The sequence below is a fragment of the Bombus pascuorum genome, chromosome 10, assembly GCF_905332965.1.
Source record: "Bombus pascuorum chromosome 10, iyBomPasc1.1, whole genome shotgun sequence".
Lineage (NCBI taxonomy): Eukaryota > Metazoa > Arthropoda > Insecta > Hymenoptera > Apidae > Bombus > Bombus pascuorum.
Genome location: NC_083497.1, coordinates 7,851,249 through 7,863,599, shown reverse-complemented (window position 1 = coordinate 7,863,599; position 12,351 = coordinate 7,851,249). Strand labels below are relative to the sequence as shown.

General features: G+C 41.7%; 1 protein-coding gene across 8 annotated transcripts in view; it reads left to right on the top strand.

Annotated features, from left to right (window-relative positions):
* LOC132911318 (voltage-dependent L-type calcium channel subunit beta-2) overlaps positions 1–12,351 on the top strand; it is an 88,122-nt gene that overhangs the window by 22,693 nt on the left and 53,078 nt on the right. For 6 of the 8 annotated variants that reach the window (XR_009658963.1, XR_009658964.1, XM_060967919.1 and 3 more), the window contains exon 3: positions 10,170–10,259. The exons of the other annotated variants lie outside the window; for them this stretch is intronic. Coding sequence is in view for 4 of the 6 variants with exons in the window: in XM_060967919.1 (XP_060823902.1) it covers positions 10,170–10,259 (90 nt within the window). In the remaining 2 variants the exon portion in view is untranslated. The remainder of the gene's footprint in view (positions 1–10,169; positions 10,260–12,351) is intronic. 8 annotated transcript variants of the gene reach the window in all.

Sequence of the window (12,351 nt, the reverse complement as noted above, 5' to 3'; positions counted from 1 at the left end):
TCCCTTTATATATTGGCAACCTTCCACGTATACTCGCATGGACATGTTTCGTCCATGAGCGAACACGACGAATGAATCATTCTCCTGACAAGACCAGACACGTGATTCTCTCATTATCTTGAGGCATCGTTACCATATATTAGGCTGATGCATATGAAATGTTGTCTCTGCCGGGTTTGAATTTGACGGCCCATTAAATTTTGTCCTAACGACAATTATTAAGCATATTACGGAAGAATGTATTTGGCGCAAATGACGTATATTCAATGCGAGGAAGACTTATAATAGAATTGTGAGAAGCTTATTATTGACCGTCATGAATAATTGGAATTTGTCTCGTTGGTTGAAACGTTCTGTCTATCATTTCTTTTATGTTAGAAAATACATTGAAATATTTCAAATTTCTCGTGTTTTCCATGCTAAATAAGTAAAACTATATTCTATAGTCTGCTACGTACATAAATGTAACATTTGGGTAATGTTAAACACATCTTCCATTCTACCTACACGATTTTTTAACGCGTAAATCATTTGACAGGCTTGTTGCAAAAATGTTTCCATTCTAAGAAACTGATAATCCCGGAATAACCGAATTAATCATCGGAGAAGTGCGCGGAGTAACACGAAAATTACTTTGATCAAATATAATATATTTCGAAGAAGCTACGCGTGACTATAGTTTCATTGGAAGAAAGCTAGTTTCATATGCATCATCCTAATAATAAGGAATAGCGTTGTTCGACTCAAAATAGCTCCGAATCTTGCGGTTGCCGCCAGATTGTTCTATGGAGGATGATCCAGAGGTCTCGTAGACGCCGAAAAACATCTGTGAATAGAAGATTTGTTTGCAGATTTGGTTTGCCGGTAGCGATGCACAAAGACTATCAAGGAAGCTAGACGAACGGAACGATAGTGCAGAGAGCTAGAGACGAATAGTAAAAGGGCAGTTCTAAGACGGTCAGACCGGTAATTTGGTCGTCCATCAGATGGCGTCTTCGTGACCAGCGAATATTATGGTTGTGTAAAAGTCTCGGTTCGAAATTCAAATTCAACTGCACGAGGCTGCGTAGTGGAACCGTAGTAAACCGTGTATAGCTCGCGGCTACTTTTCTACTAAATCGTTTTGATTATACTCATTACCCGAGGCCTCGCCACGGTATTCTTTCTTCCATTTCGAGGTTAGACAGAAGGAACCTTCGTGTTCCATTATTCCCGGAAATCGTGGGCCAGAAATCGGCCTGATAGGTCGTACGAGTGTATCATTTTATAAGACGGCATTCTACAATGTCTGACCATACGAATTCGAGACGAAACCACGTACCTACGTTCTTCTAATGGATTTTTGAAGTTCTCTCTTCCCTTCAAACTTACTTTATGACTCGAAGTAAGGTCGAACTAGGTTACGGTTCTAGTAAGTTTTGACGAACACGACCGAACAATTTATATAGATCCTTACGAGCAGCTACGTCATATTTCAGATGTTTAGTTCGTCAGGATACCTTATCCGTTGCAATCATGGTATTAAAAATGCCATCGTGTTTCTATTTCTGTTTGAAAGGATTCTTGATGCTTTAATGAGAATTCTCTGTTCCTTTTTTTTTTTTTTTTTTATTAGACGCGTTAGAAACATTCTGCAGTAATGTTATACCATAATCGAAGGGAATGCTGCAATAACGAGACAGCAATCTGAATAAACTAACAAAAACTAAATCAAAATCAATTTATTCGTAGCGTATTCGTGAGTATGAGTGTGAACGCAACATAAGAGCAGAGGTTGAGCAGCAAAAAACAGTCTAGTAATTTACACCCGGTGAAATAGAGGAACATCGAAATCGTAAATCATAATCCTCACAGATTCTTTAAAGGCTCGTGAACGTCAGCCACGAAGGATCAAATCGCGCGGTTAGAGATATTAATGGCTTCAATTCTCTGTGTCGTAATTGTAAAACAGCCTCGCTCGGAGCCGGACTATTAGGCCGGGCTTGTCGCTCGTTGCTTTTATATCATTTTTGTGCGCGATATAAGAGAGAAACAGGGCCACTATTTCCACGTAATATCGTTTAGTAGCTTTACAAGGTAGATAAGATAAAGTCTCTGGTTCGAATAATGAGCTCGTATCTCTGCGCGACAACGACAGCTCGAAACGTCAATAATCGTTGTCGAGATTGTTAAGGGAATAGAGAAAGAGAGAAAGACGAAGCAATTAAAATGCAACCTCAAAGACAGGGGAAGAAAAAAGAGGAGAGAAGGAATGTCCTTCGCACAGATAGCTCGTAATTTGTCGCAGAAATGCTTGACCGTACAAATCGTGTCGCCGGAAACGCGCTATCGAGTAAATCGAACGTTCATCCGTTTTAAACGCGCGACTGCAAGCGTTTTTGTTAACTATCAATCGAAATATCGGGCAATATCGCATGGACGGCGATCGTTTGGCAAACAACACGCAATAAAACGTGAACGAGACTGCATATAAAAAGGAAAGTTCCACGATTTACATATTTAATAAATGTCTGGGTAAACGGACATAACGAATTATTAATGCGAGCAAAGCGATAAACGATACGAAGTGACACGGCTGAATGATTTATTGACGTTTAATAAGTGAAATCTTAGTTGAACCAGCGAAAGTCTCGTTCGCGAGTGTTACATCCACATTATGGTTGGAGAAGTTGTGGATTCCTCGGAAGAGTGTCAACGAGATTCATTCAGCGTTCGACCCATTGAAAAGGTTTTTGGCAATTTAATGAATTGCACTGAAACTGTTAGTTGTAGTTTTCGAATGTCATTTTCGAATTAATAAACACGATCTTTTTTAAAACATTGAAAATTTTCTTGCTTATTAAAAGAATACGCAGATTAGAGTATAAAAATTTGAGGATCGCTGCAGGTCAGTAGAACCCATTGATATTTCCTTAGTGAATGGATATGGAAATGTTTTTTAACGTATAATTTAAATTTTATAAAAACCTATTAAACGTTGTTTCTAATTACCGATATATCGTTAGTTTGTATATTTTAATAAAATTCGCATATTATTATTACAAATTGACCAAGTGTCTGGCTACTCATGAACAACAGCGCGTATAAAAATTTTCCTTGTGAAGACATGTGGACAGTGTATCACGTTGAATGGAAAACGTCTAAATATAAACATTACTTATGCGCCAGTGCAACTGTATCGCCTAGAAGGGTGTCAACGGAAACGCATTGGCGAACTATCGATCGACTGCAGTCGTTAGAATGCACGTGACCGAGCCGGTACTCTTAATAAAGCAGAATATACGTCTGCCTAGCGGATAGTTACGGCTAAAACCGGGATAATCCAATAATTATCCAACACGCGACGATTGTCCAGGTTTTTTATCATTCGTCCTGCGGAATTCACAGCTCGGTTATGACACCATTTCAAAATTGAAAGACTTTTTCCCTGCGGTGACAAGTGGACTAATGGAATTACCGACCCCTTTAAAATATAAAAAAAGCTTTCGCATTATAGATCGAAGCTAATAAAGCTCTTCCCAGTCAGAAATTAAATCCTACCTTCAATCGCTTTCAAGAGAAAGAGGAATATATTATATTTCTCTATATCTGCGACAAAGATACATATCAATGAGAATGGTATCCTAGTAACTCCATCTGTATCAATCAGAAATACTCGTGATAGTACCGATCAACTTCATCGAACAGTATCTGGTATTGGTAACACAGTAATTATTGTAAACGAATTTTCAAGCTCCTGCCCCATAGAAAATATTAAATGTGATATATCGTACTTTTCGTTTGTAGACATGGAGACTTTGTTCGGAGTCTTGAGTTAAGCCCTTTTCTCTGGAGAGGCAAAAACGGCAGAGCTTTCTTGTCGAACCTAACAGTAGAATGGTCCTATTTTCGCGCGACAGAAACATGGCCGATACGTGACCGTGTTATGCCATGGAGACACTAGCCGGACAACATTGTAGCGACTTGCGACATGCGCCGCAATTATCCTCTCGCCGTCTCATTTGCGATTGTAATTAAGATCAGACACAGCTGTGGACGCGGACGCATTCGAGCGTGCACCGATCGGGTCGCGATTGCTCCGGTTGCGGCGCTAACCGCGCTTTCGTTGCGGCGCTAACGCGACTAACAGCTTCTCACCCGTCGAAGCGCTGCCTCTTTTCATCCTTCTCTCGCTTTCTCTCGCGAAACGGGCAGGATCCAATAAATAGAAGATAAAATTTTCGTACGACTTCGAAAGGGTCGTGATTAATCGCGATTCGATTGCTTGTAAGAGGGGAGAATCGAGCGAGAGAAGGTTCGCGTCGTTATCGGCGACGATCGTGTAATTACAGACTCCAGCGGTGTCTACACGTCGAAAATTATTCTACTGGTCGAGTTGAATAGAAGTTATCGTCGGAGAACAGGCCTCGGGAAAATCGACTCGGATTATTGCCACAGGATATAATTAAATCCGTTCAACTAGTTCTGTCAGTTTCCGGTTTTTCCATTCGCGAGGAATTCTTCGACGAAGGGAAAGGGGACGCAGATAGAATCCGTAAAGTTTGACCGGTCGGGTACTCGCGAGAAAACGCGTAGGAGTAGCAGGCGGTGCGGCTCTGATAATTACAGGACGACTGGTTATTATAAGTACACGTGTTAATGGTGTGCGTCGGTGAACCGGCCGGTGATCTGGGTTGCGTTATCAGGAAATACCATGTTGCAAGAAAATCTGTTGCCGGTGCCGTTAGAACTAGTTTTTAACGAACCACAAGCGAGCCAGCCTAAGCTTTTCCTATAAGATCGCCGCCGGTCTATGCGTTAATACGAACCAATCGACGTTTAATAAATTTTGGTCTGCTTGCCGATAGCGTGGCGCACACACCGACCAGAATTCGCCACGTTTGTCATTTTATCTTTCGATTAACATTCTTTTCCCTTATCGCCAGTCGGCTACGTAATTCTAAGCAATTATGTATCTACTCTCACTGCGCCTAGAAAAAGTATCGAACAACAGCGACGCGAATAACATTCTCTACCGTGCCAGATCTATTTTGACAGTGTGCAATTCAAGGCTGGTATACTTTCTCGGCTCGCTCACACGCAACAGCGAGCGAAAGCTCGAGAGTCGCAGCATTTTTGGCAATTCAATAAAAATACGGTGAAATTCTATTATAAGAACTTCTGCTCTATTTCAATGAAATTTTAGCTAATATCCGATTAAACGATTTTTGTTGATCGAATCCAGTCATTTGGTCGCGAATTACCATTATATAAGACGAAAAGTCGTATTAGCGTTGTATGTGAAATCCATCTATCTATCCTCTGACAAATTTACTTAAATGGTGTTTTAGAAGAACGTAGAAGAGACAGAGAATATATAGAATTAAATGAAAATAGAAGAGAAAGAGGAAATGCAATTGAAGATTGCGCAGTCACGTCCACCACAGACAATCACGTAACGCCACCTCAAAAATACGATTTGCCCTTCGAATTTTCCTTCTCGAGCTTTTCAAGCAACTCACTCGCAAACTTCTTCGCGATAATCTTCTAGTAGTTCTGACGGGTCACGTAGTTACCTAAGGTAGAAGCTTTGCGTGACTTCAACCCCTCTTGCACCCTCGTATATTCCCCTCGATGAATATACACCGTGTAGAATCCATCTCGCTGCAGAAAGGGCCGTCCACGAAAGCGTAAATCGTTGAGGCACAAGATTTTCGTACAAACCTCGACACGCACGCCGGATAAAGAGCCAGGAAGATGCAGCACGGGGGACCTCGAGGAGCGGGGGCTGGTTTCCGCTTCGGTAACCACATGTTGCAACTTTCCAGCGCCTTTGTTGCACCTTTGATTTCCAGTCACGACCCATAAGACGCAGATCCATGTTTTTTCTTCCCTTTCATCTTCGTTCTCCTCCTTTATCGTCTTATCTGGTCTTCTTCTTCTACCAAGCATATATTACGCGGTTCGTAGCGAGCAATTACAGGAGGAATCAAACCGAGGCGAGTACGTGCGACGCTTACTAGCGGCGAGACGCGCGACTGATCTCTTATTGCGCCGGCAATCAACGTAATGAGCTGGACGTGCGTACCGACACGCGGTCGATCCTGCCACACAACGTTGCATAAGGTTGTAATAGTATGGTGGTTGGTTTCGTGAGCCAAAGGAAAGCCGTAGGCCCCCGGCTGGCGTGCGGATGATGAGCCGATATATTTTATTGATGGACCAGATGATCTGGTCGACGGGCCGACTTAGGGGTGAGCTTGAGTATTTGCGTGAGCGTTGAATCGGGCAGCTGACTTAGCGTGTGCAGAGGCAGAGAGTTTTGGAAATTACGAGATATTTGTTGCAAGTGTGCACTTGGCAAAGATTAATATAAATATGTGGACAGTCGATGACCGATCAGATGGACAAGTCGCAATATTTAACGAGATCATCTTTGGCACTAATTATACTTGAAACATATAATTTTATGATATGTGGAAATATACAATTTTTTGTTTAAGACGACTATACAGTATGAATAGTGTAAGTTTGTAATAACTGTTTTGTGACTTAACCTATGTACATTTTCCATATTTTTACATAAATATTCGATTTTTCAACGAGAAACAGAGATATTTTAACCGTTTAAAACCGTGAAATACGAACGACATTAGAATCTCGAAACTTTATTACGTAGTTATGGCGCTATAGTATAGGGACATTTCCCTGATTTTACCTGGCAATCACAGCGGAAGTAAATTCCTTAAGATAGCCAGGTAATTTTCCAGCGAAGCGTAGGGATATTTTAATCGTTCAGAATTCCTAAGCAATCAACCGTGGAGTGATGAAATACCAGCGACTTTCGAATCTCGAAGCTTTATTAACCCTTCGTCGGTGACTCGAGCAATGTTTCAACCCTGAATATTTTTCCTTGGAAATGTTATTCCTCTTAAAAAAAGACTTCCAAATATTTCACTTAATAAATAACTATGTAATTTAGTAGACAAATTAACAAAGAATCCAGAATTCGTACAAGTTTTTAAAAAGCTTAGGACGCCAAAAAGTCAACTTTTAACGTAAACTGTTATCGTAAACGAAATTGTCCTAGCTGTTTTCGCCTTAATTTTACAAACTCGTTATGAAATTTTATCTATTGCTCCTTTGTAAAAGCATAATAAACTACTCAAGGAAATTACTTTCGTACGACTTTCGTTAATCAAATTACTTAAGATAATTGGGCAATCTCCCGGACGAACATTAAGAACATTTTAATCGTTCGAAATTCTCGAACGCCCCGCTGAAAGCTGGTGATACAAGAACGACGTTAAATCCCGCGTAGCGCGTTTGCTCGATGGTAAATCGGCGAGGCAACGCTCGTCCCGGCACGATACCGCGAGGATTAAACCGCGGCCGAGTTCCATCGAGCAGGTGAGCCTCTAAAACCAACGACGTCAAGTAGGGAGGCAGAGCGAGAGCATGGCTTGCTTTTAGGGCTAACGACGCGCCCGTAAAGCGAGAACGATGAAAATGGAGAGTAGAAACGTGCGTCTAAGCCTGGAATGCAGCATAAGTGCACGAGGAGGGAAGCCCCTCTTCTCCTTCTCTCTCTCTCTCTCTCCTTCTCTCTGCATCGCGGCTTTAGGTTGGGTTACTACGAACCGGGCAGAGGAAACGTCGACGATTTGACTTTGCAGTGTGCCGCGCACAGCATCCTCTTTTTCGATGTGTTTAACTTGTAGGATAGCATACATAAGCGAGAGGGTAGAATTAGATGTGGGAAAAAGATGGTTGAACACTTCTGTCTGGATGTAACAAGGATAAAACGGGATGCGTAGGAAAGAGACAGAGAGAGGGCCAGTAAAAGTGACGAGGGTATGATGTTCGCTTTAATATCCACCAGCAGGTATATATTCTCACTTGCTCTGCTCGTATCTTCTTCTCTTTCTCTCGCGTTCGTTTCGCTCTCTCGCTCTTCACATTTCGTTCGATTCTCTATCTTCTGCTCGCTGATGGAACCGCTGCTAGAGTGTCGATACTACGAGCAGAGAAGAGCTCATGGGAAACTCTAGCAATAACTGGCTCGTTTGAAAAAGGAAGGGAAAAGAAAGAGGCAGATAAATTTTCCAGGACTTATGTCGAGTGCTCGATGAAGTCGAAAAGTCGATGGAGGGAGGAGAATTCGTCTGCCTTTTCACGGTGCTGGTTGATACCGGGAACACGCTGATGCGGAAAGCATGACATGCGAAATTCGCCCGCCCTCCGATGGACAACGTAACGAAACGAATTACGCGGCGGCAACTCGCGTTCCTTGAAATCTCTGTCAGCGATTGTACAGTGTTCTCTTAAGAGAAACAGGAAAAATAAACGATACGGTAGACTACCTCTTAATGTAAACTTTCTTTTTAATTTCGTTACGAATCGCTCCAAGTATTTACGAGTATTCTGTGGCTACGGAAAATACTTGAATATTCCGTTACTTTTCAATAAAGTGACTTTTTATCAAGTTCCATGTACATTACATTTTCAGAATATCAAACTTTTATAGCCATATGAAAGTATTACTAAATTTAATAAATTTAATACTCTTTGACATAATTAATTTAACGTCATGATAAATACAATGATATAATCGTTGTATATAGTAATGTGTTTTAATATTTATAAATGAATGGATTTTCCTATAAGAAGTTTCCTCTATTCAGATTTCTCGAGTTACATATTTCGGCATCTACATCGCTTTACAGCCTCGTACAGTCAGTTTGTGAAATATTCTATTCGTCTTGAAAAAAGATGCTATGAATCTGCGAATCTCTAACTTCTTAAACGAACAATCATTTGTTAACCGATATATCCAAAAATAATCGATCAATACAATAAAAAGTAACTCTAATTCTACGAAAATTATCATTTAAAAGCGAATCCAAGAAATATAATACCATTTACGATAAATTGTTACGGACATCGAATGACCACTATTCAATCGTCATGCCGCTGAACAAAAATAAAGCGGAATCTCCTATACGAAGTAAAAGACTCCACGTAAAATTCCAAGAAGAATAATCGTGCAATAAAACGTCGTGCTCGTAAACGACGTAAATGATCGCGCACTGCGGGCTAAGAAAATATAACGGACGAATAAATGGCGGCTGGTAGATCCCTGGCGTCGTCACAGTTTCTTTGTTGAGCGACCATGCGCGTCGTGCAGCATTTCCAAGTCCTCGCATTAGGATTAGACACGCTGCACACACCCGAAAAACCGTACGAGCTGCCCTCGTATCCGTATAAATGTTGTATCAGCAGGTTTTTAGTGTGCGTAGGGTAACAGGGGCATAGGAGGAGGCTGCGGGTCCCGCGGGATTATGTTCGTGCTGGTAACGACTTTTATTGTTTTTCGTTGGACTAGACCGGCGAGAGAAGGCGGACCGGTGATCTTGTATCTTAGCAGGATCTACGTGCATTTTCACTTAGCGAGTTACACGATACCGGATACCGTTGATGTACCTCGCCAGGTTGGATCATTAGTACCAACTGTTAGAGAGAATCCGCAAGTACCATACCTCTCTTGAACCTAGCAGTATTTTCATTTTTCTTTTTCTATGTTCGTTCCGTTTCGATGGGTTTAGAATTGTAAAGGGAGAAAAAGGCAGAGTCAACTGTACAGAATTGTTCTTCTCTTTTTTCCTTTTTTCGCCATCGATTCTTTATGCTCGACATCCTGACCGATACCTTCGATGATGAAACAGTGGAACAGCGTTCGACGAAGAAATCCAGGCGAGAGAATGATGCACCACTGCACCGTCGAGTTGATCGAGGTTGATTCGCGAATTTAAAGGTGATTAATGCTTTAATGCTAGCCGGGACTTAAGATCTTAAGTAGTTTCTTTTATTTCCGAGATTACTCAGCTGGGATAGATGGTAGGGTGGCGGTTCGATTAACAAGTTTCTTTGGCTGTCATCTTTCGTTCGATGAACATTTTCGCTGTCTGTCCCTGGTATACTTCCTTTGCGAAGGTATTACTTACGAAAAAGAAGAGATGACGTTATCTTATTCACGATCTCGCGTTGTGGATCTTGAATCCTATAATGCAATTGAAAATTTACCATTCCGATCTAATCCCGTCACTGTGCGAGGATTAAAGGCACCAACGCACCGATCGAACGACAAAATGATCGATCTCTGTGTATTAAGACTTTGATGGGCTTTCCAGGAAAGGTCGAACGGGAGGGCCACGCTGCACGAGGGTCGCGATGAACTACAATTAGTGAATCTGTGCGTACCTCCGAGATCGGCGATCGTCGTAAGTAAATTCTATTCGCGACTCTGGAAGCTTTAATACTAAACGTAAGATAATTAAACGAATGAAAGAGGCTTCTTTTGAAAAAAGAGAAAAGAAAAGGTCTTCCGCTGCACAAGAATCACTCGAACGCTTTTATCAACTTTCTCTTGGCACGTTTTTCTCTTTTTCGCTTTTTTCTCTGATTGCACTTGGACGCACGAGGGGTTGACTCACTTGGTCAGCAGACTGGCAAAACCAACCGCAAAACAATACTCACAGGCTGCACGCACAAGAAAACACGCCGGAATAATGGCACCGCCTTAATTCGTTTCGGGGAAGAGAATCGACGAGACTAGGGACGCGCGAGTCGCGACAATGGTACTAACGAGGCCCCTAAACGCCCGAAAAAGAAAGCGTTAATTCCGACCTTTCAAGTGTAAATTCCTAACCGCGCTCTCGTTTCCACTGTCGAGAAACGTTGCCAGGTATTACGCGTACCACGCGTTCTTTCATCTTTCGTTCGTTTCGCTTAGCCTTCGTTGTCGAACCATCGGGGAAGAAAAATACACATTTGGTATACGATTGAAAAAGAACGAAACTTATTTGATCGCTGTTAACCACGATGATTTGTCAGCGGAATATTTCATTCCGGTGATTCGAAAAAGGAAAAATCATGATTTCTTGTTGGACGTTTGGGGTGTTGTATTCGGCAGCTGCACATTGTCGTTGCAACGATGCTGCACGATTCAACCACACATGCATTAGTGCAATGATGGTTGGTCCTTAGAGTGTGGAGAGAGGGAATATCGTTGAAGCGGGAGGGAAGGATCAGGGAAGGGAAAGGATCTCTTTGTCCTCACCGAGATCCATGTGGCAGCATTGACCTGCTGCCCCACTGGCGTAGACACCTGTCCCTTGCTTATCAAACGCTTCTACCAAACTCAATACAATTCAAACATGTCATTTTCTATATCTCCTTCAAAAAAAAAAAAAAAAAAAGAAAAAAGGAATCTAGAGAAAGAGCCAATAGAATAAACATAAGATAAATACTTCATAAACATTGTACAACTAATATGATTAAAAAAAATTTTTTTTTTAGATCACTCATTTCTTTGTAGCAATGAAAAATAAAACAGTAAAGGTCGAATATCTCACAGATTCGTGAAATATTTACCAAATATTTAAGATCGTTTACTAAAATTAAAAGTCGCGGGAGGCGGAGAGGTCAAACTCGCAAAGTTCAATTGAATAATTCACGGTGTGTTCCACGCCATTGGATGGACTTATTTCACTCGTGATACGCAAAAGGCCCGTCTGAACTGGCGAACTGGCCCTTGCAGCCCTGCTGGGCTGCGGTTAACTTCTGCCAAGGGGCCCCCGGACCTCGGGCATTGTTGCAGCGCCAGTTTTTGACAGGTACTATAGGCTGCGTGGTGCGTGTGCCCACCTACGTACGCTCCACGGATTAATGTCTAGAGAATCAGAATGAAAGAGAGACAGAGATGAAACGATAGAGTCGAAACGGTGCGCGAACGATCACAAAACAGGCTCACGTGAAAACAGGTCCTTCGACTTGACTCATTGGTATTTTATTATCGACTTTGAACGTCGACCCAGAAGACGTTCCAGTCGGCTATTAAGTCCGGGATGATAAGTCTCACGCACAGTCGTTCTACCGTTAATAGTCACTTACTTTCGGTCAGATTCTTATAGAACCTGTTTCATGGAACTCGTCCAATGCCTATCGAATTTCAAACGCGCGTCTACATAGTCTACTTGCTGGATTATCGAACCTTCGTGGGTTAGTCTTTCTCTTCGTAGATACACAGTATATAGCACCGTAGAGAAGTCTTGTACCATTTGCGTTAATGGTCTTCTAATCGTAACGAAACATACTTTTACTCGATCGCCAGTCTGTCGGTTATGATAATTTCTTTACTTAGAAATTTTCTAGTTTTCGAAGTGTCTGTTCATCGAGAACTGTAATCTACTTGAAGCTGGTTTGCCTTTATTCACTTTTAACTTTGCTATTATAGAAGGGTGGCCCAGTTAACGAGTTTCGTGATTAACCAGTTAACAAATTCCTAAGAAAGTATTGAAACAATTAAAGTAA